This window comes from Pomacea canaliculata, linkage group LG6 (assembly GCF_003073045.1).
Source record: "Pomacea canaliculata isolate SZHN2017 linkage group LG6, ASM307304v1, whole genome shotgun sequence".
Lineage (NCBI taxonomy): Eukaryota > Metazoa > Mollusca > Gastropoda > Architaenioglossa > Ampullariidae > Pomacea > Pomacea canaliculata.
Window position 1 is genome coordinate 10,233,406 of NC_037595.1, and position 21,080 is coordinate 10,254,485.

At 38.5% G+C, this 21,080-nt stretch overlaps 3 protein-coding genes across 4 annotated transcripts; 1 reads left to right on the forward strand and 2 right to left on the reverse strand.

Moving 5' to 3' along the window:
- Positions 1 to 977: 977 nt before the first annotated feature.
- On the reverse strand, positions 978 to 6,745 carry LOC112567291. Of its 2 annotated transcripts, XR_003099785.1 has the most exons (3): positions 5,709 to 6,745; positions 3,178 to 3,740; positions 978 to 2,884 (listed from the first exon to the last, which is right to left on the reverse strand). XR_003099785.1 is itself a non-coding variant. In XM_025243927.1 (2 exons), the coding sequence occupies exon 2, from the start codon at positions 2,201 to 2,203 to the stop codon at positions 1,361 to 1,363; it is 843 nt and encodes a 280-aa protein (XP_025099712.1). In that variant the 5' UTR covers positions 2,204 to 2,884; positions 3,178 to 4,116; the 3' UTR covers positions 978 to 1,360. The 2 variants fall into 2 exon arrangements, 1 of the variants encoding a protein (XP_025099712.1); XM_025243927.1 differs by lacking the exon at positions 5,709 to 6,745 and having other exon boundaries at positions 3,178 to 4,116.
- An 804-nt stretch (positions 6,746 to 7,549) lies between these two features.
- On the forward strand, positions 7,550 to 17,046 carry LOC112565513 (probable beta-D-xylosidase 2). Its single transcript, XM_025240955.1, is given in 14 exon segments — positions 7,550 to 8,072; positions 8,301 to 8,410; positions 8,413 to 8,459; positions 9,544 to 9,714; positions 10,025 to 10,116; positions 11,178 to 11,404; positions 11,763 to 12,010; positions 12,217 to 12,349; positions 12,352 to 12,438; positions 12,942 to 13,031; positions 13,483 to 13,694; positions 13,999 to 14,199; positions 14,682 to 14,853; positions 15,401 to 17,046. Coding segments are annotated over 14 exon segments (2,298 nt in total). The 5' UTR covers positions 7,550 to 7,680; the 3' UTR covers positions 15,517 to 17,046.
- A 323-nt stretch (positions 17,047 to 17,369) lies between these two features.
- LOC112565514 (RWD domain-containing protein 1-like) lies at positions 17,370 to 21,077 on the reverse strand. Its single transcript, XM_025240956.1, has 7 exons — positions 20,899 to 21,077; positions 20,113 to 20,214; positions 19,615 to 19,742; positions 18,971 to 19,114; positions 18,418 to 18,544; positions 17,985 to 18,047; positions 17,370 to 17,548 (listed from the first exon to the last, which is right to left on the reverse strand). Exons 1-7 carry the CDS (start codon positions 20,969 to 20,971, stop codon positions 17,442 to 17,444), a joined length of 744 nt encoding a protein of 247 aa, XP_025096741.1. The 5' UTR covers positions 20,972 to 21,077; the 3' UTR covers positions 17,370 to 17,441.
- Positions 21,078 to 21,080: the final 3 nt, after the last annotated feature.

Below are 21,080 nucleotides of genomic sequence, written 5' to 3' on the forward strand. Positions count from 1 at the left end.
TCTGCCATCAAAGCAGCGATTTTCATGACATCACGATTTTTCTTCTTCTTCTTCTCTTTTTTTAGCCGCAAAGCCTCACTCCCACTCACCCCTTATTTCAGAGGCTGAGTCGTTCTCGTCCTTGGACTGATGACAGACTATAATGGAATTTCCTGACAGCTCAAACATGTGCAATGTAGAAGTTTAATTTATAAACATTTTCCGGTTTTTTGTTTTTAACTACAACAAGCTCTGATGTGTAATTATGAAGCAGGAGTATCTCTGAAATAACCGGTATTCTACAAAGTCCCAGGAATATTCTGACATTTTCATGCTGCTCTCAGTTCTTGTTCTTGTTATTTGGTTCATCTTTGCGTTTTCTGTATTTGATTTTATTCTTCGTTAGTATTGTTGTTCATTCTGCTATAGTTTATTTGTTATTTGTTTGTTTTCTTGTCTCTCATCTGCTGTCCATGTTTCGTTCTTGTTCTCAAGCGCTTATCAGGACGAAGAAGGTTATCGGGTTTATAAACAGTGTATAAACCTGGATAGACCTTTGCATGTATCAACAGATCAAATAAAATAATTTATCTGTCAAAAAAAAAAAAAAAAAGGTGTTATCGGGTCGTGTGCTGCATTTACTAACTTAAATATTTTAACCACCAAACCTATTTCAAAATACCATGACTTGCTGTATTGCTGGGAACATTCTGTCTTTATCTTCTTTATGATATCAATATGACAAACTTTGATGTAGGTCTCGAACAACAGCCCGATATCTCATTAGCAACTTGAAGCAGAAGATTAATATTCTGTTGATTTCGCACCTGTACCTTTAATTAATTAGATGCAAGTTTATAAGCGACTATAAAAGTAACATTGACTATGTGGAAAGTATATATATCCAGCTTGTTCATAGAAGAGGTTTCTCTTCTACCTTAATATACTTGAATAACCATCCACACAAACACAATTATTCATCGTTGTTCAAACACCTTTCAAGTAAACAGTTCTACTACAACTATACATATTTGTACAAATGTGTAACAGTTGACAAAGCTTTTAATAACATGTAATATACTTACATCCCTTCTCATCATGAGTGCAGTATTTGTATGGGTGTGTGGGATGTGACTTTATTTTGTTTAGCTTATTGCTTATGAGAGCTTCCAATAAAAGAATCTTTTTTTAAACAAATGTAGACAATAACGACGTTTTGTATTGTATATAGGATCACATTATTTTATATATATATATAAGGATGCACACACATTAAACACATCAGAGTGTTTGCATATCGCACTTAGTACAAAGATTTCTTAACATTGTGGATCACATAGACTGAGCTCAGTCAATAGAGAAAGGAGTGATAAATAGCGATTCACTCGTGATCTTGGGAAATCAGAGTCTGAACATCCTCAAGCCTTTCTTTAAGCAGTTCCCCTTTCAAAAATGGCTTCAACAGGCTCTCCGGAAAGGGAAGAGGTGTGAAGCCGCTTTTTCGTGGCCCCCTTGGGAGAGTCAAATCTCGCCCCCCTGTGGAACTTTGAGTTCCGCTCGGCTGCTGCCCCCTGGTGGCCGTTCTGTGGAAGCTGGCCGTGCCGATGAGACCAGTGTGCAGTGGTGTGTGACTGCCGACCAGTGCTGCGGCCAGCGAAGTGGTGCTCTGGACATCCAGGGCTATCTGGCACTCGTAATCTTTTCGAGAAGTGCAAGGGCGGCATTGTCTTGCTTGCGCCATCATCCCTGGAGGAAGAGCCATCTGCTCCACTGATGCGGGTGCTTCGTGGCTTGTTGAGACCGTTGAGAACGTAACAGTTTTTTTGACTGGCACCCTGGTCTCGGTTAGTCGAGGGAAAATGTGTTGAACAGATGCATCACGGGTGGTGACGTCTGCTGAAGGGCTAACCCAGACTGTCATCGGCGAGGGATCCTCTCGCTTCCTCAATCGGTATTCATCGAAGTCTGCAAAGGTTTCTTCCCTTTGCTGCTTGGCTTCTCTATCCAGAAACTCCTCCAATAAACCATTAGGAGAATGCAAGCCTTGCGACCTTTCGCCTTCTGACTCACCGTGGCAGGAACTCGAAGGAGGACCAAGACAGCAGGCTGTGAGCTTTTCGTCGTCGCTAATGTGTTTGTGGTCCGGCCTCTTAATCGAGGACAAGTGAACATTCGTTAAGTCGCTGATAGTTTCAATTCCTTTGACATTTTTGTCATCCTTCATGCTTTGTGCGTCATCCACATCGCAACAGCTCGCTTCCGCTGAGTCACGTGACCATACGGTAACATCAGGAAGCCGGACTACTGTCGCGCCAGAGTCATGGCAGCGCCCCCTGTGGTGTGGTAGGAGACAACCGCTGCTGCTGTCGCAGGCTCCTGACACGATTTGCAATTTGTCCGCGACAGCCACCAATCTTTGAAAGGTCGGAGAGTGGCTTCGCGGGTGAAACCCGTACTTGGACGGAGTCAAGGTCTTCGCACTACAGCCTGCGTCTCATCATTGGCCGCCATCTTGAGGTGACGATGTTGATGAGAAGAGAGGTGGGACTGAAAAGCATGTGTGACGTCAGAACTTCCTATTTGAGGAAAATCGAACGAGGGCTTACGTGGCGCCTCTGACGTCCCGATGTGCGATTTCGCTGTCCGAGGAGAGGCTGGAATCGAACATCGTTTCTGCATCAAGGAGGTCTTCGTGGGGGCGCTAGAGTTCCGAGTGCCGCTGACACTCCTTTCATCTCCTCTCCACCTGGTGTTAGTGGTGGTGGTGCTGAACGCTGTCTTGTTGTCGACGTCACCGATGGACTGGTGAGCCCTTCTGGAGAAAATGTTGACTTTCACCGCTGACCTGCTGTGAAAGGTCGAGTCCCGGCGGTTGACATGCTCTGCTGACCTTGTCACCAGCATCCTAGTTCCAGTCCAACCGACGGGCATGCAACAGAGATCAAAACTAGTTTTTATACTTTTAAGCAAGACGAAGAAGAAGAGGACAACGATGACGATGATGAAATATTAATTGGAATGTTGGGGGAGCACATAAATCTGCCTTACATGACACCATGCATTTTGTAAGATGTAAATAATTGTCATAACTTTAGGATTTCTACGAAATAAATGAATGGTGTCTTCTTTCACTCGTCCACACTTCGCCAGGTACGTTTGCGGTTGTTGTTTTTTTTTTTTTTGTTTTTTTTTTTTTACCTCTCCTTTTGTCGACGCAATCTGAAGTACAGCTCCGTGTCCTGACGGGTGGGCCCCAAGATCGGGAACCGGTGGAGCCGGTTCGAGTCCAGTATGAAGGCGAATTCTTTGCCTTTTAGCACTCTCGCCGTCTGTGTGTCTGTCTTCTCCCTCGTGCCTGGCATGGCTGTGACGTCACTGGTCACTCTAGCCGGCAAGTTGTGGTCATCGCAAGTCAGAAATTCCTCTCCGATCGGGAGCGACACCTGTTCGCCGGGTTTCCAAGGAAAGCTGTTGCGAGAAGCTGTCGTTGGCATCTTCATCGAGCACTTAACCACAACGAAGGGGGAAGAACCTATAATTTGACCTTTAACCTGAATGTATAGTGAGTCCTTCTTGCTGAGATGTTGTGGATGACAACCAAAATGTGAAACTAGATACACAACTTGTTATGCAGAATAGATCATTTAGTATATCGAGCATTTGTGTAATCATCTTTGAGTCACAATGATTGCAGGCTCCCTGATGTCTTCGTCAGGAAAAATGTTTTGTGTGTATGTGGGTTAGAAAGCTATCTTCGTCATCTGAAACACAAAAAATAAAATCTTTATTCCTCTAAAAATCGTGTCGGAAATAAAGAAATGATCAACGATCTCTCCTTAACTACTTCGTCAGATGAAGTACTGTCGTGGCTGATTCCACATTTTTGTCAGAAGGTATAATATAAGAATATAAATACGTTTATAAGAATATAAATACGAAAAGAAGATAAGAAAATAAATATGTATTTTTTAGGAATATTGACGGGAATATTTGTTGAATAACTATGTACGTTACCATGTACGTTACTGTCACAAGTTTTCACTGCTTGTATATCTCTCAACGAAAATATATGATAAATAAACGGCTCAAGATTGTTTGTTGACGGAAGCCGAACAAGAAAATTGTCTGAGGTATGGCTTGTTTATTTACTCCCCCCTTCCCCATCCTCTTCCATCTTACTCTCTATTTTTTTTTTTTCGTGGTTCGTAGAAGGAAAAAAAAAACAAATTAAAATTGGATTGAGAGTAAAAACCGAAAGGAAAGATTTATGGCCGACCGTCATCCATCAATGCCAGGCGAGAGGTAATTAAGCGAGAAGAAGCAAAGAAATTCATCAGTTGACAGCGTGTACCTGGTGTAGCGCAACAACAACAACAAAAGCGCAGCTGCAGACGTGGTCGTTAGTTGGGAGGGGAAGGGATGGGAGGGGAATGAGGGGCGATAACGTGCTTCTGATGTGTTTGTGCGTTCTGCTGAGCGTTGCTTGACGATGGCACCTTAATGCCTTCTATTATCAACAGGGCTTACTGCCAAAGCCATTGCTTTTCTGAAAATATCTGAGCGTTTGTCACCAATAACAAGCCTCCGGAAAGCAAACAGATCATGATATCGATGCAGAACAGAAAACAACAGGTGAAAATACATTAGTCCGTGATATTTTCAACAGGACAAATCTATCTAAACTATTCGGGAAGTAGAACATCTAATCAGCATGGCACGAAGAGTTTTATCGCTGTTGTTTTCAGGATGTGAGACGGTTATGTTCAGTGTTGTTTCTGTCTGAATTTGGTAACAACACATTCAGTAGTCGACTAAGTGTTCCGATTGTATAACCGTACATCTATATATCTTTGAACATGCCGACTTTCTGTCTGTATATTACTCATAGACAATTGATCTCAGTCTACTAACATACTCACCATGCCTCCAGGTGCTGGAGCTAGTTTCATGTGAAGTCTTAAATCAGACTTGACTTAAGACTTCACAAAGTTTATCGGATTATTTTCCGAAAATATTCACTGTGTGGTTTTAATAGTCGACTTTCCAGGTGACTTTTGATTGATTTTCAAGACCTCATGTGCAAATACTCGAAGGAAGATTTTTGTTAACACACAAACTTGAGCTTAACAAGTTCGAGTTAATACCTCGCGTGAGTTAAGACCTCTCATGAAACTGACCCCATGTTCATATATCTCCTGTGTTTTTAAGAACACGAGCATCATATGGCTGCCTGCACACCTTCATCTTTTCCCTTGTTACCCTGAAGTGAGTTGCTTTTGTGGACGGCATCAAGGTACGTTTCCACGTCGTCGCACCAGCCTCATGCGCAAATGTTTTATAACTTATATATTATTATACTTATAACTTATGTTTTATGACATGACATTTGAACTTGGGCTCAATTACTCAGTATCAGAAAGTATATTATTCTAATAATAATAATAATAATAATTTTGTTGTTGCTGTTGTTACTATTATTGTTGTTGTTGCTATCTTTTAAAAAAAACACTAAATAACCATACAGTCTCTAACTTCCTTTGTCATGAGCTCGAACAATTGATGACGCTTCTAACTTCACTTTCTTTAAATATAAACCTTAGGGTACTAGTAATTGGCGTTGATTGATGCTAAAATATAAGTATTTCGTAGGTATTAACTTATTTCTTCCAAGAAAGGTCGTCTGGAGTTTATGTGAAGGGAAGTTTAATAACAAAGAAAGAAAAACTTACCTTGGTGTCCATGAGGCACCTGTAGACAAAACCTTTTCCCCAAATAAGATCCTTCGATGGATTCCGATGTTGCTTTGATTCACATTTTCTTATTTCTTGTACACGATGATTGAATGTCTACTTTAGTATATTTTGGCTTCCTATAAGAAAGAAAATGTCTATATCGTGACCATTGTCTTGAGTTTTATGAAGTCTCGTTCTTCAGACACGTCTCCCCTCACTTAAGGTTCACCCCGTTGCCTTTTAATTGATCCCTGAATGAATGATCGTCGTCTCTTGCCTTTCTCGATCACTACTGCATGGCGGTTGGGGCGATCAAGGGAGGGGAGAGAGAAGCGTTCGATATTCATGCAGTGGTCTTTACAGGCGCTACATGTACTCTGACCCTGGTGCGACCTTTCGCAAAAAGGTAAGGTAGATACATTTTCACGTGCAGTCTCGCGAAACGCCGGGTGACGCCGGTTGACAATAGGCACGCGTGCACACCCTGATGTCGTCTATCAGAGCGCGATATCTCTCGAGGACCACCTGAAGTAAATAGGCGGAGAATCCTGTAGAGTTAAACAGGGTTGGTGACAGACATGCACGAGTACAGGGCTGACAACGCGCTATACGCTGACCGGGAGACGTGCAAACTCAGAGATCGAGGGCTTCAATTGTGCTTGCCAAGGATCAGTGGTGCTCTTAAAAGTGTGTGTGTGTGTGGGGGGGGGGTGCTTTGTTTGAGCGGACTTTAACTGTAGGGTGAAAGGTCAAATGGGTGCAGGAGTGTATTGAATTCTACCTATCTACAGTGGCGTAGGAACCGGAGGGAAGGTAGGCAAGGGGACAGTCACCCCTCTAAAAAGATACTGAGGAGGCAAGAATACGAAGGTCGTGCACAGTAAGAAGTTTGCCCGCCACCCCGAGCATCTCCCAACGCCACTGATCTATCTAATCGATTTTTAGAACATTATTTACTTTTTATAATGGTACATATGCATAAATTGCATTTTACTTTCTTTATACACTTCTGTTCTTGCTCGGACGACATTACTTTTCAAAGCAAAAGTATGCTATCGTAGCTAGATATGGCGTTATTTTGTAATTTCAAGAAATTTTCACCCACAGACAAATTAAACCATCTTTAATAAATAGTATAAAAATAAGGTTAAACAAATCCTTGCAGTTCTAGAAGCTCTGACAGTAGTAGAGAGGCTGTACTCCATTATAATTTCAAGCTGATCACCCGGTGTATGACTCGTATAAAATAATGTAAGTATAAATGCAGACATTTCGTATACATGCACGCACGCACGCAGGCACAAAGGCAAAAGGGGGCAAGAGCAAGAAACGCGCACACGCAACCATGCCCGCACAAACTATACAACCAACACAAAACAAAGCAACTGAAGTCGGACCAAGGACGTCGGACTAACCTTTTGCGTGATTTAAACTGCGTATACTATAATCTGCTGTTTGATATTTGCTAAACCGTGACAAAAATCAATATGCTTATCGCATAATCTGTGACCCAATTTTTTCTATCTCGAGCATATGCCAAAACATTATTCAAAGCTGAATAATATACACGATCACTGCACATATAATCGACTGTGATCATTTTTCTTTTTTCTGTCGCACTCTCTGCTGTGCTTCCCTTCACAGCTACATCTATTCTTGTTACTATAGTTCCTTGATCTGATCTTAAGGCTTAAGACCTCACTAAATCAATCATCGAGAGTTACAAACACACACGCGCGCACGCAGCTCTCGCTTAATGCAAGAAAAGGTTGTGGTGAGCTATAGCTGGGTGAGCAAAACACGAGCTGAACATGGGCAACAAGGGACTGTACTCTTGGTGGTCACGAGAATAGCCTCCCTTGCTGTAGTCATCCGCCCATCAGCTGACAACAAATGTAAACTGCTGGTCCAGCCAGCAGGACAGTAAGGTTCGTAGAAGCGTGTCTACAGGCAGCAGTGCATTTACACCATGCATTTACATTGGCTGGTGTTTCTTTGGTGTGTAGTGTACATCAGTTATGTAGCACAAGCCAGATCACGATTATTTCACTCATCAGGACAAGCAAGTTTTGTGCGCAACTTTCGAATAGAAAAGGATGAAGAACTGTTTCCCTTCAGAAATACCTCACTCCCCTGGGCCGAACGGGTACAAGATCTTGTCAATCGTCTGACTTTAGAGGAAATCCAAGAGCAGATGGGGCGTGGGGGAGCCGGAATTTTCGGAGGCCCAGCTCCCGCTATCCCTCGGCTTGGTATAGGCCCCTACCAATGGGACACTGAATGCCTCCGGGGTGATGCCGAGGCACCAGGCGTCGGCGCCACCGCTTTTCCACAGTCCATAGGACTTGCTGCAGCATTTAGGTGAAGTATATTTTGATTTTAAAATTACACCAGAAAACGAGAGGGCTGCATGAGTGTTTAGAGCGGAAAGGGGCATGGTTGGGAGGACAATTATTCACCTGCAAATGTCGAGCAATGTTGGCTACAAATCTAATGGGTTAATCGACTAAGTATGAACGATACTTCTAGATGAGAAGTGACAAATAGTGTATGTTGCATTATCTCTAATGAAGCCTTTCTTTCTTCTAGTCCTAGTCTGATGCACCAAGTTGCAGAAGCAGCAGGAGTGGAAGTGCGAGGGAAGCATAATGACTTTGTTAAGCGAGGAATCTTCCTGACCCACACAGGAGCCAGTTGTTTTTCCCTGTCATCAACATAATGCGTGATTCACGCTGGGGTCGAAACCAGGTCAGGTCCTTCCCCCCACCTCTAAGAAAATTTTTTTATGACAGTACTAACCAGGCAATGCCTGGGTAGCTTTCTGCTGCTAACTCTTACAGCTGTGGTTTATTGTCAACTATTTATCAATCACTTCATTTGAGTCAAGTCTGTATGTAATGTCATTATAGGGAAGTAGTGAAACAATTTACATTCTTCATATTCTGTAATGTGATAGGCTGATAGCTCAAGTGGGATACAGCACTCGTATTCCAGTAATATTTTTACCTCCTGACTGCTCTCTGTCTGACTTTGTTGCTCACTTTCTCCCCACCCTCCATAATTAACCTGCTGCCCCTCCTCTGACTCTGTTTTTCTCACTTTTGTTCTCTCAAATTATTGTCCACATTTATTCTACATAAATAATCAATGCCAGAATTTCTTCTACTTAGCATTGTTTCTTCTGGTGCATTTTAGAATGTAACCACATTTTAGAATGTTAAAAATAATGATAAAAAATAAATGTGGTCCAAACCAACACCGACCAATCAAAACAAGTATTCATGCTAGATTGGGTAGGGATCAGACAAGCATTGTTGATGTGATCAGTGATCTCTCTCACACATCTATACAATCACCACACTGCTCTATTAAGATGATTAGCATTGTACACCAAGCTGAATATGGTGGACAGAATTTAGCAATTATGAGTGCAAATAATAGCACAAAAATTGATAAGAATATTAGCCAAGAAAAGAAATATTGATATATGCTGAAAAAAAAAAAAAGAAAAATCATTTTATCATAGTCAGAACTCTTAATATTATCTGAGAAACAGCTGTGATGTATATATTGACTATTCACCAGCAATACATATAAGAGCACTTTTCATGTTTTTACTTTGAAAAAAGGAAAGATGTGATGTTTGAAGTGCAAGAATCATTAAAGAAGTAAGAGTTTCGTGTGACCAAAGTAATGAATGAGAGAGCGTCAAACTCTGCGCGTGCCTCTTGATGTAGAATCATAAACCCTTATTTCAAATAAAAAAGCAGAAGACATCAAGTATCTTTTGACTTATCCTGGAGACAGGCATGTTGTTTACATCAACTTGCAGGAAACCTATGGTGAAGATCCTTTCCTGAGTGGTGTTTATGCCACTAATTATGTGCAAGGTCTTCAAGGAAATGATTCAAGATATATCAGGGCCAGTGCAGGGTGTAAACATTTCAATGCCCATGGTGGACCTGAAAGCATTCCTGTCAGCCGTATGTCTTTCAATGCAGTGGTAAGAGTGCTAGCATTTAAGCAGTGTCTGATTTGTTCAAAAAAATTAATTTTCTCTATGTACAGATGCGGTAAAGCATGTTTTATTTACTTTCTCAAAATTGTAGAAAAAAACAAAAAAAGAGAGGGATAAAAGAAAATTATATTCAAAAGCTTACAGACAAAAAATGCTAAAACTATTTTTGTGCCTAATTTTAAAGAGCAGTACATGTTCAATTATAAATTGTTACTGGTAATAAAAGGTATTAGTGCGCACTGGTTGATGCATTAAGGAAGGTAAATATTGTTGCAATACATTCTTATATTAACAGGTTTCGGAAAGGGATTGGAGAATGACGTTTCTTCCAGCATTCAGGATGTGTGTGGAGGCAGGCACATTCAGCCTTATGTGCAGCTACAACAGGTATCTGAGTTTAGCTGATGCTGCTGGGTCTTACTAGTCATATGCTGTGTTGTTCAAGGATGTATGCATTCAGCTCGGATCTGCATGATAAGACTGCATAAAAGCAGGCACCACTATATAATCCCATGACACCTACACACACTCTAGGAGAAGGTGGGGGGGGGGAAGGGATCCAGGATGTTATTTACTGCAGGGCCCAGCACCTGATGATCTAACCGTTCATTTTTGCCCATGCAAACACCTTTTTTTTTCTTTTTCTGATTTGTGGTCCTGTCATGCGCTGTAGCAGGCAGATCGTTCGCTCACAACTGTGGACCTTTTTTAGCCGTCCGATCGTTTGATTCTAACTTCCTTTTGGTTTTCTGCAGCTGCTAATGTTTTATTGATGTACTTTTCTGTAACATTTTGGCGCATTGAGCGTTTCCCAAGGATTCGGATTTTGCGCGTTATAAGTCTCCTTCATATCATATCATATCATTTATGCATGCCGAAATGTATTAGCTGATGAAGATGAAATTGACCGTTATTTGCTCACTGCTTTTATCTTTTACTCTAGTTCTTGCTGGCCATACATTAGTCCTTAAAAGAAGGCAATTAAAGAAAATTTGATAATTGTATTTCTGAATTTTTTGTTTATGTTTTTGTTTACAACAATCGAAGCTTAATATTCTGCACATCAGCATGGCCTCTTCTGTTTGTGTTCATAACAATAGTTTAGCTAGTGTATGGCTTCTACTGTTTATGTTCATAGCAGTAGCTCAGCGTTTGGTTTCAACATTTAATTATACAAGTCCATGCTACTTATTGCGCAATGATATCTTTTTCTATTTTATCTGTACTACACAGTTTTCAGTAAACATAAAGATCTGGCACTACTTTTGATTTTGTATGTTGTAAGTTACATGCATGTTTTTAATCCAGTCTCTTTCTCTCTCTCCTCCCCCAACACACACACACTTTCTCTCTCTTATAGATATATATTTTTTGAAGTTTCTGAAAGAAAGAGTCTCTGTTTGTGGAAAATGAATGTTTAAAAAGATTGTAATAACTTTTGTTCACAGCATTAATGGTGTACCTGCCTGTGCAAATGAAAAATTGCTGACTGACATTCTTCGAAAAGAGTGGAATTTTACGGGCTATGTTGTTAGTGATGAATCAGCCATCGAAAATATTATCGCGGACCACCACTACTTTAACAACAGTGTTGACACTGTTGCTGCCTGTGTGAATGCTGGTTGTAACCTTGAACTTTCTCCAAACTTACCTGTACCAGTGTATTTTTCACTGCGTAAGTGGCCTAACATCTTACACATGCTGCCAAGAAGGCCTTGCATATATGTTTCTGTATGTTTGCATACTGCTGAATCAGCATCACTTAAAAAAACAGCTGCATGTCCTTATAAGACTGCCTTTTGCATTCCACTGTGTTGAATTGATATTGATTTAGTGTCCCACAAAGCATCAACAGCCAATAAATTTATTTTTAATAACTGTAATCTTCTATACATCAGATCAAAGAAGATCAGATGATGATTTTTCTTTATATTCCTCTGAATGAAATTTGAATTGTGCACTACTCTCAAATGTGAAAATAATATACAGTTTGTTTACTTAGATCTTCAGATCCTACATGTTTTTATTTTCAGTGGAGGCAATCAAACAGGGGAAGGTGTCAGAGCAGACTGTCCGTGAACGAGTTTCACCTTTATTTTACACTCGTATGCGCCTGGGAGAATTTGATCCTTCATCCATGAACCCATATAGCACACTGTCAAGCGCAGATGTCGAAACACCAGCCCACAAACAGCTGGCTTTGCAAGCTGCAATGAAATCTTTTGTTTTGTTGAAAAATGATGGCCTTTTGCCACTCAGTGGGCCATTCAAGACAATAGGCGTAAGAAATTCATTTTCTAATATTCATTTTTTAAGCTTTCTTCATTATTTTAGGTTTCGGTAGCCTTTGAGCTAACTACCACACCTCAAGACAAATTTACAATAAGAAATAGGATTATCAAACTAATAACCTTAGGGTGGACATAAAATAAGATGCAATAAGCTGTTTAGGAAGGCTTTCATTAGTTTTTGTTATTGTTTTACTAGGTGGTTGGTCCATTTGCCAATGACTACATTGAGATTCTTGGAAGTTATACTCCCTGGCCACCTGTTGATGACATAGTAACAGCTTTGAAGGGCCTCCAAAGCTTGGCTGATACTGTGCAGTTTGCAGAGGGTTGTCCAATAAGTGCTGCACAAACTATTCATCAGAAGCTGTCAAAAAAGCAGTTATTGGAACACAGATAAATTTTGTTCTTCTGGGCACAGGTTTGCTGGCTTGATGCAAAGATTGCTATTTTAGTCAGATTTCCTGTGGGGTCCAGGAAACTAGATCCATGGATGTATCATCTAGGGAACTGCAAAAAGCTTTTTCACTTCTTCGCAATCAGATTAATAATCACTTAAAGATGCATGGCTTATATTCAAACTTAAATGCAACAAATTCTGAAGAGTTTTTTTATAATACAAGTCACATTTGAGTCTTATGGTGATGAATGTCACCCCTCAACCCTTTATTTTAAATATTCTGCTGATAAACATGTGCTTAATCTCAAGCTTAAGTACACTCTAATTCGGTGAGGATGATGCTGCACTTTACAAATGTCTGTTTTATTGCTTATTTATTATTGTTGCTTATCACTAGCATATCAAAGCTGCATTTTTTCGGCAGCATTTGCTTTCCATGTACCTACTCCAAAATTGTAAGCTTTTACTTTAAATTGGTATTTTGAAAGAGAGCTTTGCTACTTTGCCAGTGTCCTATTTATCAGGTCCATCCATAGAAGGTGAAGATCGTGACAGAGCCGACCTTGAGCTTCCAGGGATGCAGAAGCAACTGCTACTTGATGTCATGGAGAATGGTATAGGGCTTACTAAAATACTTCAGATTAAAAAAAAAGGCATTGAGTGTGACACAGTTATTCAAGCTGTTTCCTTGAAAAGAGAGTTCACTGATTATGGCTGCTGTCTTATGGACATGACTTAACATTAGTAATAAAATTTCTCATGAAATATGCAAGCAGTGCCTCCTGGAAAATTAATAAAATCAGTGTCTAATATTTTTCCCATCATATGTGGCTGTTCTTTTGGGAAAGAAATCCAAAAATTCTCAGGGTTTTATTTGAAGGAAGAGCTTGCAAAACTGAACTAAATTTATGCTTTATGAAAGCGTATCAGTTTCCTCCATGTTATAGTGACCATCATGAGTTTGCAAAAACAGGCACCCATGCATTTAGTTGGCTTCCAGATGTAATTGTTTCTGTCAGGTTTGTACATCACGTCATTGATAAAGGCATTCATAATTTTGTGCAGCCCCTACAACTCCACTGGTGTTGCTGCTGTTCAATGCTGGACCAGTCAATGTTTCTTTTGCTGATGCAGACGACAGAGTTACTGCCATCATGGAATGCTTTTTCCCGGGACAGGTTACAGGGGATGCCATTCGTCACACATTGCTTAATGACATCCCAGAGGCTGTCCCATCTGGTCGCCTTCCTTACACCTGGCCAATGTTTTTGTCTCAGGTAAAACATTCCATGGAAATTCATATTAAGGTTTTTAATGTCATTAAAGTCCTTACAATTTTTAAGCAAATGTAAAAGCAGATATGGATGATAGGAATGAAAAGATTTCTTTAAAGGATGGTTTGTAAACTGCTTAAAAATCCTTTCTGGCAAACAAATATTAATAGGATATCTACAAATGTAGGGTGGTGTTCCATATGTGGAACTTAAATCATAGTGAGGTGTGTCGGTTATTTCATTGTCATACATTTTAGTTCATGTTATTGTAAACCACCTTACACACTGCCTATGTTTGTTTTTACAGCTTCCCCCAATGGTCAATTACTCCATGGCTGGCCGAACGTATCGCTATTTCCATGGTGATCCCCTTTACCCATTTGGCTATGGGCTGTCTTATTCGGCATTTTTGTACTCGAATCTTGAGCTGCCAGACACCATTCAGGCTGGTTCTGATCTTGAGGGTGAAGTGTCCATCATAAATCTTGGGCCATTTGATGCCGATGAGGTTATCTTGTTTATGATTTTTAACAGATAATTTGTACTTTATAACAAGAGATTTTTGTTTTGTATGGAAATAAGGTTGCTAGACACAGATGCTTTCAACAGCTTCTTGGATCTTAAAGTTGGCATGCAAGACCTGATACTCTGTCTCATTCAGGCAGACCACTCTAATACAGTTATGCCTTTCTGTCCTGCTGTTTTGATGGTCTCTGGACAGAGGTTCTTCCCTTGATCAATGTTTCAAATTTTGTAAATACATTTTATTTACATTTCTCTTATTCAGCAAATTATTCCTAATTATTGCTTGCCAAAACTAACGTTCAGTCATACTTGTAGCTATACTTTTTTTAAAAAAATGCAGACCCTTACGTGATCTGCTAAAAACAAATCATTTATTTCAGAAAAACACAGTCCACAGATAATCTTGTGTACGTTTAACATCTCTCCCGCGATGTTTGGAATCAAAGTAGATCTTCTGTCTTGCAGGTAATTCAAGTGTACATCAGTTGGCTAGACACCTCATTACCTGCTCCAGTGAGGCAGCTTGTCTGGTTTGATAGGGTGTCCATTCCATCCACTGTAAATAAAACCATTAAGTTTACAGTTTCTGCACGGTCTATGGCACTTTGGTTTGATGATGCTTGGATGATCAGGCCAGGTAGGTGCAGGGTTCAGAGTTAAGAAACTTTCTCTGTCATTAAATAGATAAGGGATTGGATAAATATGAAATTTATGACATTGTTAGGTAACTGTATCATGTAACTTTCATCAGGGAACATATGTACATCATCACAGTTGGGTAAAATCTTATTTTATAAACATCTAAGCTGAGGGTGCTATCTAACTAGCCCCTAGCAATCATCTGAGCATTTTCCCTGAGGTTCAGTCTTTATACCAGTGGTATTGAAGACTGGGGGAAATTTGATGTTTCATATTAGAATATGTAATGTTCCTAATTCCAGTGGCATTAAGACAATAGGAAACTCTGTATTACATCAGAATATAGATCATTTTCTTTTTTTTAACATCAGCAGAATTATAGACAGGAGGAAACTATGTCAGAATATAGGTTGCTGCAAGCTCATCTTTAGTTTCATCTTTGTTATTATTTCTTCTTCATTATTTTTAGGGTAAGTTTATTTTTTTGTTGTGGTTGGACTAATGACATCTTAGTTCTCACTGAAATCCCCTATATAATCTTGCAGGCAACATGACATTGTATGTTGGTGGTCAACAGCCAGACCAGAAACGACACTTATTTTCCAACATCCTTTCTCAAGTTTTTGTGATCAAGGGAACCAAGAACTTAGGAAGTTACTAATTTTTTTCTCTCATTTTTTTTTTTTTGGCATAACTGTTTTGTAAATAGTCTTGAATTTCTGACAGCCAGTTTGTCATATTGTTGTTTGCTCTAACTTTTAAAAGATCAAACAGAGATTTGTATAAAGGTGGGGACCATTTTATTGTGGACCCATTTATCTCACCTAATATCTTTATTCCTTTACCTTACCTATTATTTAATAATTGCATTTGTTTTGGTTAACAGGATGTGAACACTCTTTGTTTCACATCATTTTGTATTCTGGTTTTTTTTCCCCTGGTTCAATCCGCAGTTTACAAATCTATCAATTGTCTTTCATATATTTTGAAAATGAGAAAAACACTTGGTGCACATTAAGTCCTGCTATAGTTTAAAAGTTCCCCTCATGAAAATGATTCAATCAAATTTCTTGCAGCTATACATAGTTTTGGAATAGCATGAAAAAGTATAGCAGCTACATGGAATGCCCATGGATAGCTTTTCAGGGAGGAGAGAGAAGGTGGAGCATCTTCCACAGAGAATGAGTTAATGGATAAGAAATAATTATGGTCAACCAGTCACTTTTTATGATTTGCTGTTAAATATTTAACATCTTATAGTTTTGTTCTTGTAACATATGGTATGCACTAAGATGCTTCTTTGATAAATCTGTTTTTTGATGGACAAGGACTAATGTCTCCTTCAAAGGTGGACAGGAAAGCCAAACTGTATAGATTTGCAAATGCCTGAAGGCACTAAAGTACAGGCTTTTGTGAAATGTAAAATGAAGCATCTTAATATATATATTAGTGTACTAAGACATTAGTATATTGGTGCATAATATGGAGATTTGGGGAGCTGTTATTTTTATTTATGGGTGCATATTTGTTAATTCTAATGCTTTGTGCTATGGGTTGATTTTGGGTTTCCCATATCCCAGGGGATTTAACTATAATGTGTATTTACAGAGTACACGCACACAGTTGCTGTTTTGTGGGGTTTTTTTCACTGTAACCTGCAGTTACAGGTCTATTTTATAAAATATAGTGACATTGAAAGCAGCACTTTTCCGTTCTTATGTTATAATTTTAGTTTTGAGTTCTGTATCGCGCCTGTCCAGGCAAGTACAGGTGCAATGATTAAAAGGGACGATTTCCCTCATTATGCACTTCATACACAAGTTCAGAGCTGAAACAAAGATACTCGTTAATTAGAAATAAATTCCTTTGTAAATTTGTTGGGGCACTAATGTACCCTTTATCAGCTCAGTCTATTTAAATATCTTGCATTATGTTTTGTCAGTATAAATAGAAATTGGAAGGGTTTTTTTTTTTTTTTTGCGTGGTTGTATATTAACAAAATCATGAGGCTTATCTCCCTTACTGTGGTTTCCCTACTCCTTCCTCTTTAATGAGAGGAAAATGAAATTCATTTGAATGTGAAGTTGGGTTTTTTAAATATGCAATACAACATATCATTCCAGTTTGCTGTCTATTTTTTTACAGATATTATGTATTTAATGATGTAAATAAAAACTATGACATATATGTACATGGTTTTACACAGCCTGTTGGTATGAACTATTTTGTGATATGCATTTTACAAGTGTAAAATCCAAATCATTCCTAAAACTTAATAATATGCATTAATATCCAGATAGTGTTTAAAAGGCAGTTGTTCCTTACACACTATTTCATTCTGATCTCAATGAAAGTGAATTTGGGTCAACTTGGACCTAATGTATTAAGTGGGATGATCCCTAAAGTCCAGAAATAGTGTCTCTTATGTAAAAAGGCACACTAAACACTATAACAGAAATCTGTTCAGCTCAGAAAGATGTGAATCACACACCTCTTCAGGATGAAAAAAAATAATTAAACAAAACACATTTTTATTTACAATTTCAAAAACATGGTTTTCTATTTGCTTATCAGCAAATACTGAAATTAATTTTTGTCTGGTTCCCAATCTGGATCTTCATCATCGTCAGCATCATCAATATCAAGATCTTCCATGTCTTCAAAAAGGGATTCATCAACCTCCACACCTTCTTCTGAAAATGGCATATGATAAAAAATATGATCGATCCATCTCTAGGTCACATGTGCACTGAGGGATGTAAAATATGAATGCAAAATTAATAAAATGCACATATTTCTGCAGCTTTAACTACAAGTGCGTCTATGTTTTCATATCAAGAACTGCTTGTTTTACAATAATCATCGACAAAATCACCTTATCCCCTATGATGATAAGACGATTTGCTTTTATATCCTTGACAATCATGCATTCATGTTTTGTGGGAATCACTTTTCATTATAATAAAATTGAGAGGATCCCTCAGAACTATTGATTTGAACTACTTAAAACTTTTTTACTTAGTATGATTAACTTAATTTAGTCTGAGATAAGATGCATTTTTTTTAACTTATAACTGGTAAGTTTGGTAATGGGAACCTTAGGGATCATGAGATAATAAGTTTGTTTACCTTCTTGAAGGAAGTTCACATCAGAATCATTCAGAGTTGCATCAGTCATGAAGAGCTCTTTCCCTATGGACACATAGAAGAAAAGTTATTGGCAGCCCCAGCTTCCAAACAAACAAAAAACAAAATTGCAACTTTTTCAAAACAAATTCCACAAATATCTGATGCTATAACAATCATTAAGCCATGCCAACATGGCTTATCTTCTTCTTTGAATGTTACTAATCTCAAAAGCAGGGAATGTTGATCAACATAATAAAGATTGAAGCACATGCCTGCTGATAACCTACCCTTTCTATACACTACATTATACTGAAAGAAGACCTACTATATGACACATCAGCAGGATCACAGACTCTTAAAAAATCAGAAATCACTCTAAACATGATGACTAGTCTAAAAGGTAGAAACTTTTTGTAAAGATCAAAAATGCAACCTGAAAGCTTTTTCGATGACAGGTCCAGGTCACCTTGAATCCGCTTCCGTTCTTTCCTCTCTGCATCAAATTTTGCTTTCCATGCTAGAAAACTCTCAATTGTTACGCGTGTCCCCTCAAACTTTTTCTGAATAAGACAAAAAAAGTAATAAATAAAAATTTACCATCAATATATTAAACAACAACCAAAAGAAGGAGGCTCCAGCGAAACCTATTGTTGAAGTCTTCACTGTTCTACACCATGATGTACTCAGAGAAAACGATTCCCATGTGCATGTGGTATGCTTGCGTTGACTGTATGATTGACACTACGAAGGAATGGGCTTAACAAAAATTTTAAGGCATAAATGAAACTCCCTCAGTTAAAATAGTAATATCTTCCACAGCTTACTTTGTGTTCATTTAGGGGAGGGGGGGCCAAACTACATCAATGGATACAACCCTTCCCACTGACCAATAATTGTTTATGCTTTGATCTTTTCCCTTTCACTTACACTGCTTCCCATCTACACTCACCCTACCAAATGTTTCAAGCAAATAATCAGTTAACTACCAATGCTGCTTCTTCATCATCCTTCTCTTTTTGAATGCGTTGCTCTTCTGCCAGCCTCTTGGCATCTTCTACCATCACAGTCAACTTTTCTTGTAGTGCAGAAACAATTGTAAACACCATCACAATACCTAGATTTTCTTGCACCTGAATGAAGAAAGCAAATATAACACATCCACAGCCAGCATTTCTGCTAGTCAGCAAATCAACTTTAAACAAAGCACATATTTTCTAGACTGTATATCATGGGAATGGAGAAAACAGTTTATGCAAATAAGAAGGTTCCTGTTTCTACAAAAACTTAAATGATCTGAGATGAGTGAAAGATTCTAGAGTGGCTGCTTTATCTGCAGGATTGTGCAAAGTGCTTGTGACAGAAGTTCTGACACGAGCAAAGAGATAGCGAACTATGATTTTCATCCACTGCTTTATATCATGTGGATGTAATTTTGTTTGTTGTTGATGGTTTTCATGGGCTGAATATTTATTACCAAAAATCTATATGATGCATATATAAAGTTAACATTTTAAAAATATTTAAGCTAAGTTAGTTGCAAACAGAATGATTTTAGCTGAATAATGATTTTAAAGGTGGATTTAATACCAATATGCTGATGCCTACAACAGACATATCACAAAAAGATTACCTGTTCATTGATGAAATCTAAGACTTTGGTTTGTTGTTCATCATCCATCTTTTCTGAAGAAATTATTTCTATCAGGGGAGGTTCATCAGGGTATGTAGGTGCATATGTAAATTGTATCACACATGTAACTGAAAAAACAATAACACAAAGATGAGTAAAAAGCAACAGCTAAAAAGTGTGGGTGTTAGTATTCCTAGCCCTTTCCTTTTTGTAAAAGTGCCTGTGCGATAAATTTTTAAGCACTTAAAATACTTAAATAGATTACTGTCTGTCTACTTGTTCTATATCATTATTAAATTTTACTTCTTTCCAGCAGCTAATGAAACATATAGGAAATATGGCACATCAATCAATTAGTAATTGTAATAAGTAGGATCTGCCCACCTGTGAATTTTAAAATAACAAATATCATGGAGAAGTTTGTTTCTAAGTTATATATATGTACCCATACATTCACATAAGACTATAACAAAAGTGCCCATAACCTTTGATCTTTACCTCGATCATCAATGTCATTCTCATTCTCTGGGTCTTTTGGTTCTTCTGACTCTGAAGATGATACTGTCAGTTGAAATACAAAATGTGGTGAGTCTTGTACAACTGTAACAGATTTAACAGTTGTAGGCTTAAACAGTCACAGTCATTATGGACATATCTTCATGCATATCAAACATTTGTTCATTTCATTCTAAATAGTTCAGTGGCATTTACAAAGGGTTGTGTACATGAGTCAGACTTTTGGTTCAATGATATCTTGAAAAGGGAAAGTTGTTTCAGGATGGTAAGTGAGCTCTACTTGCTCATGTCTGTTCCAAATTTTGATATTAGTCTATGACACTGTAAAGCCAGGTGACTGGATTCCATATTGAGGAATTCCAATTCCAGATAAGAATGTGTAGGGTAGGCTCACGCATGGACAATTGCAGAACTCACCTGCCAGCCAGAAGCGTAGAAAATAAATTTACACTATATGATCTATTATGAAATGAAAGATCATTCTGCATTCGTCCAGCTGCATACGCAAATGATAAAATCTTAATTGCCTAGTCTAGCGTTTACTGAATTATTTATAATAATGCTGACCCCTTCTCCAGCTCTTTGAAAAATTGCCCATCAAAAAATGTCACTAAACATCTGGTCTGCGTGTAAGCCCATTTAACAACGTTACTATTTAGCTATATATTTTGCTTCTTTCAACAATTTTCAAAAATAAAGTAATTTACTGGATCATTAGCAACTCAAGTTCATGCTCCAGTCAAACTGCTGGAAACACTGCTGTCTTACTTTGTAATTCCTCTGGATAAATAGACATCAACGCTTCTATTTCATTACGCTGTTCTTCTGCATAGTCCGTCATTCTTGGATAATCGTCGATATCCAACAATGGACAAACAAGAACCTATAAAACCATAAACTAACGTTTCGCAGTCGTCAACTCCACATGCCGACGTCTGCCACAACTTTAC

What these genes read in the sequence shown, in the direction of transcription:
- LOC112567291 (XM_025243927.1), bottom strand. Translation starts at nt 2,203, where the DNA reads ATGAAGGATGACAAAAATGTCAAAGGAATTGAAACTATCAGCGACTTA.
- LOC112565514 (XM_025240956.1), bottom strand. Translation starts at nt 20,971, where the DNA reads ATGACGGACTATGCAGAAGAACAGCGTAATGAAATAGAAGCGTTGATG. An exon ending in GAATGACATTGATGATCGAG is followed by an intron (nt 19,743 to 20,112) that starts GTAAAGATCAAA and finishes TTGTTTTTTCAG; the next exon opens with TTACATGTGTGATACAATTT. An exon ending in TGTGAACTTCCTTCAAGAAG is followed by an intron (nt 17,549 to 17,984) that starts GTAAACAAACTT and finishes TGCCATTTTCAG; the next exon opens with AAGAAGGTGTGGAGGTTGAT.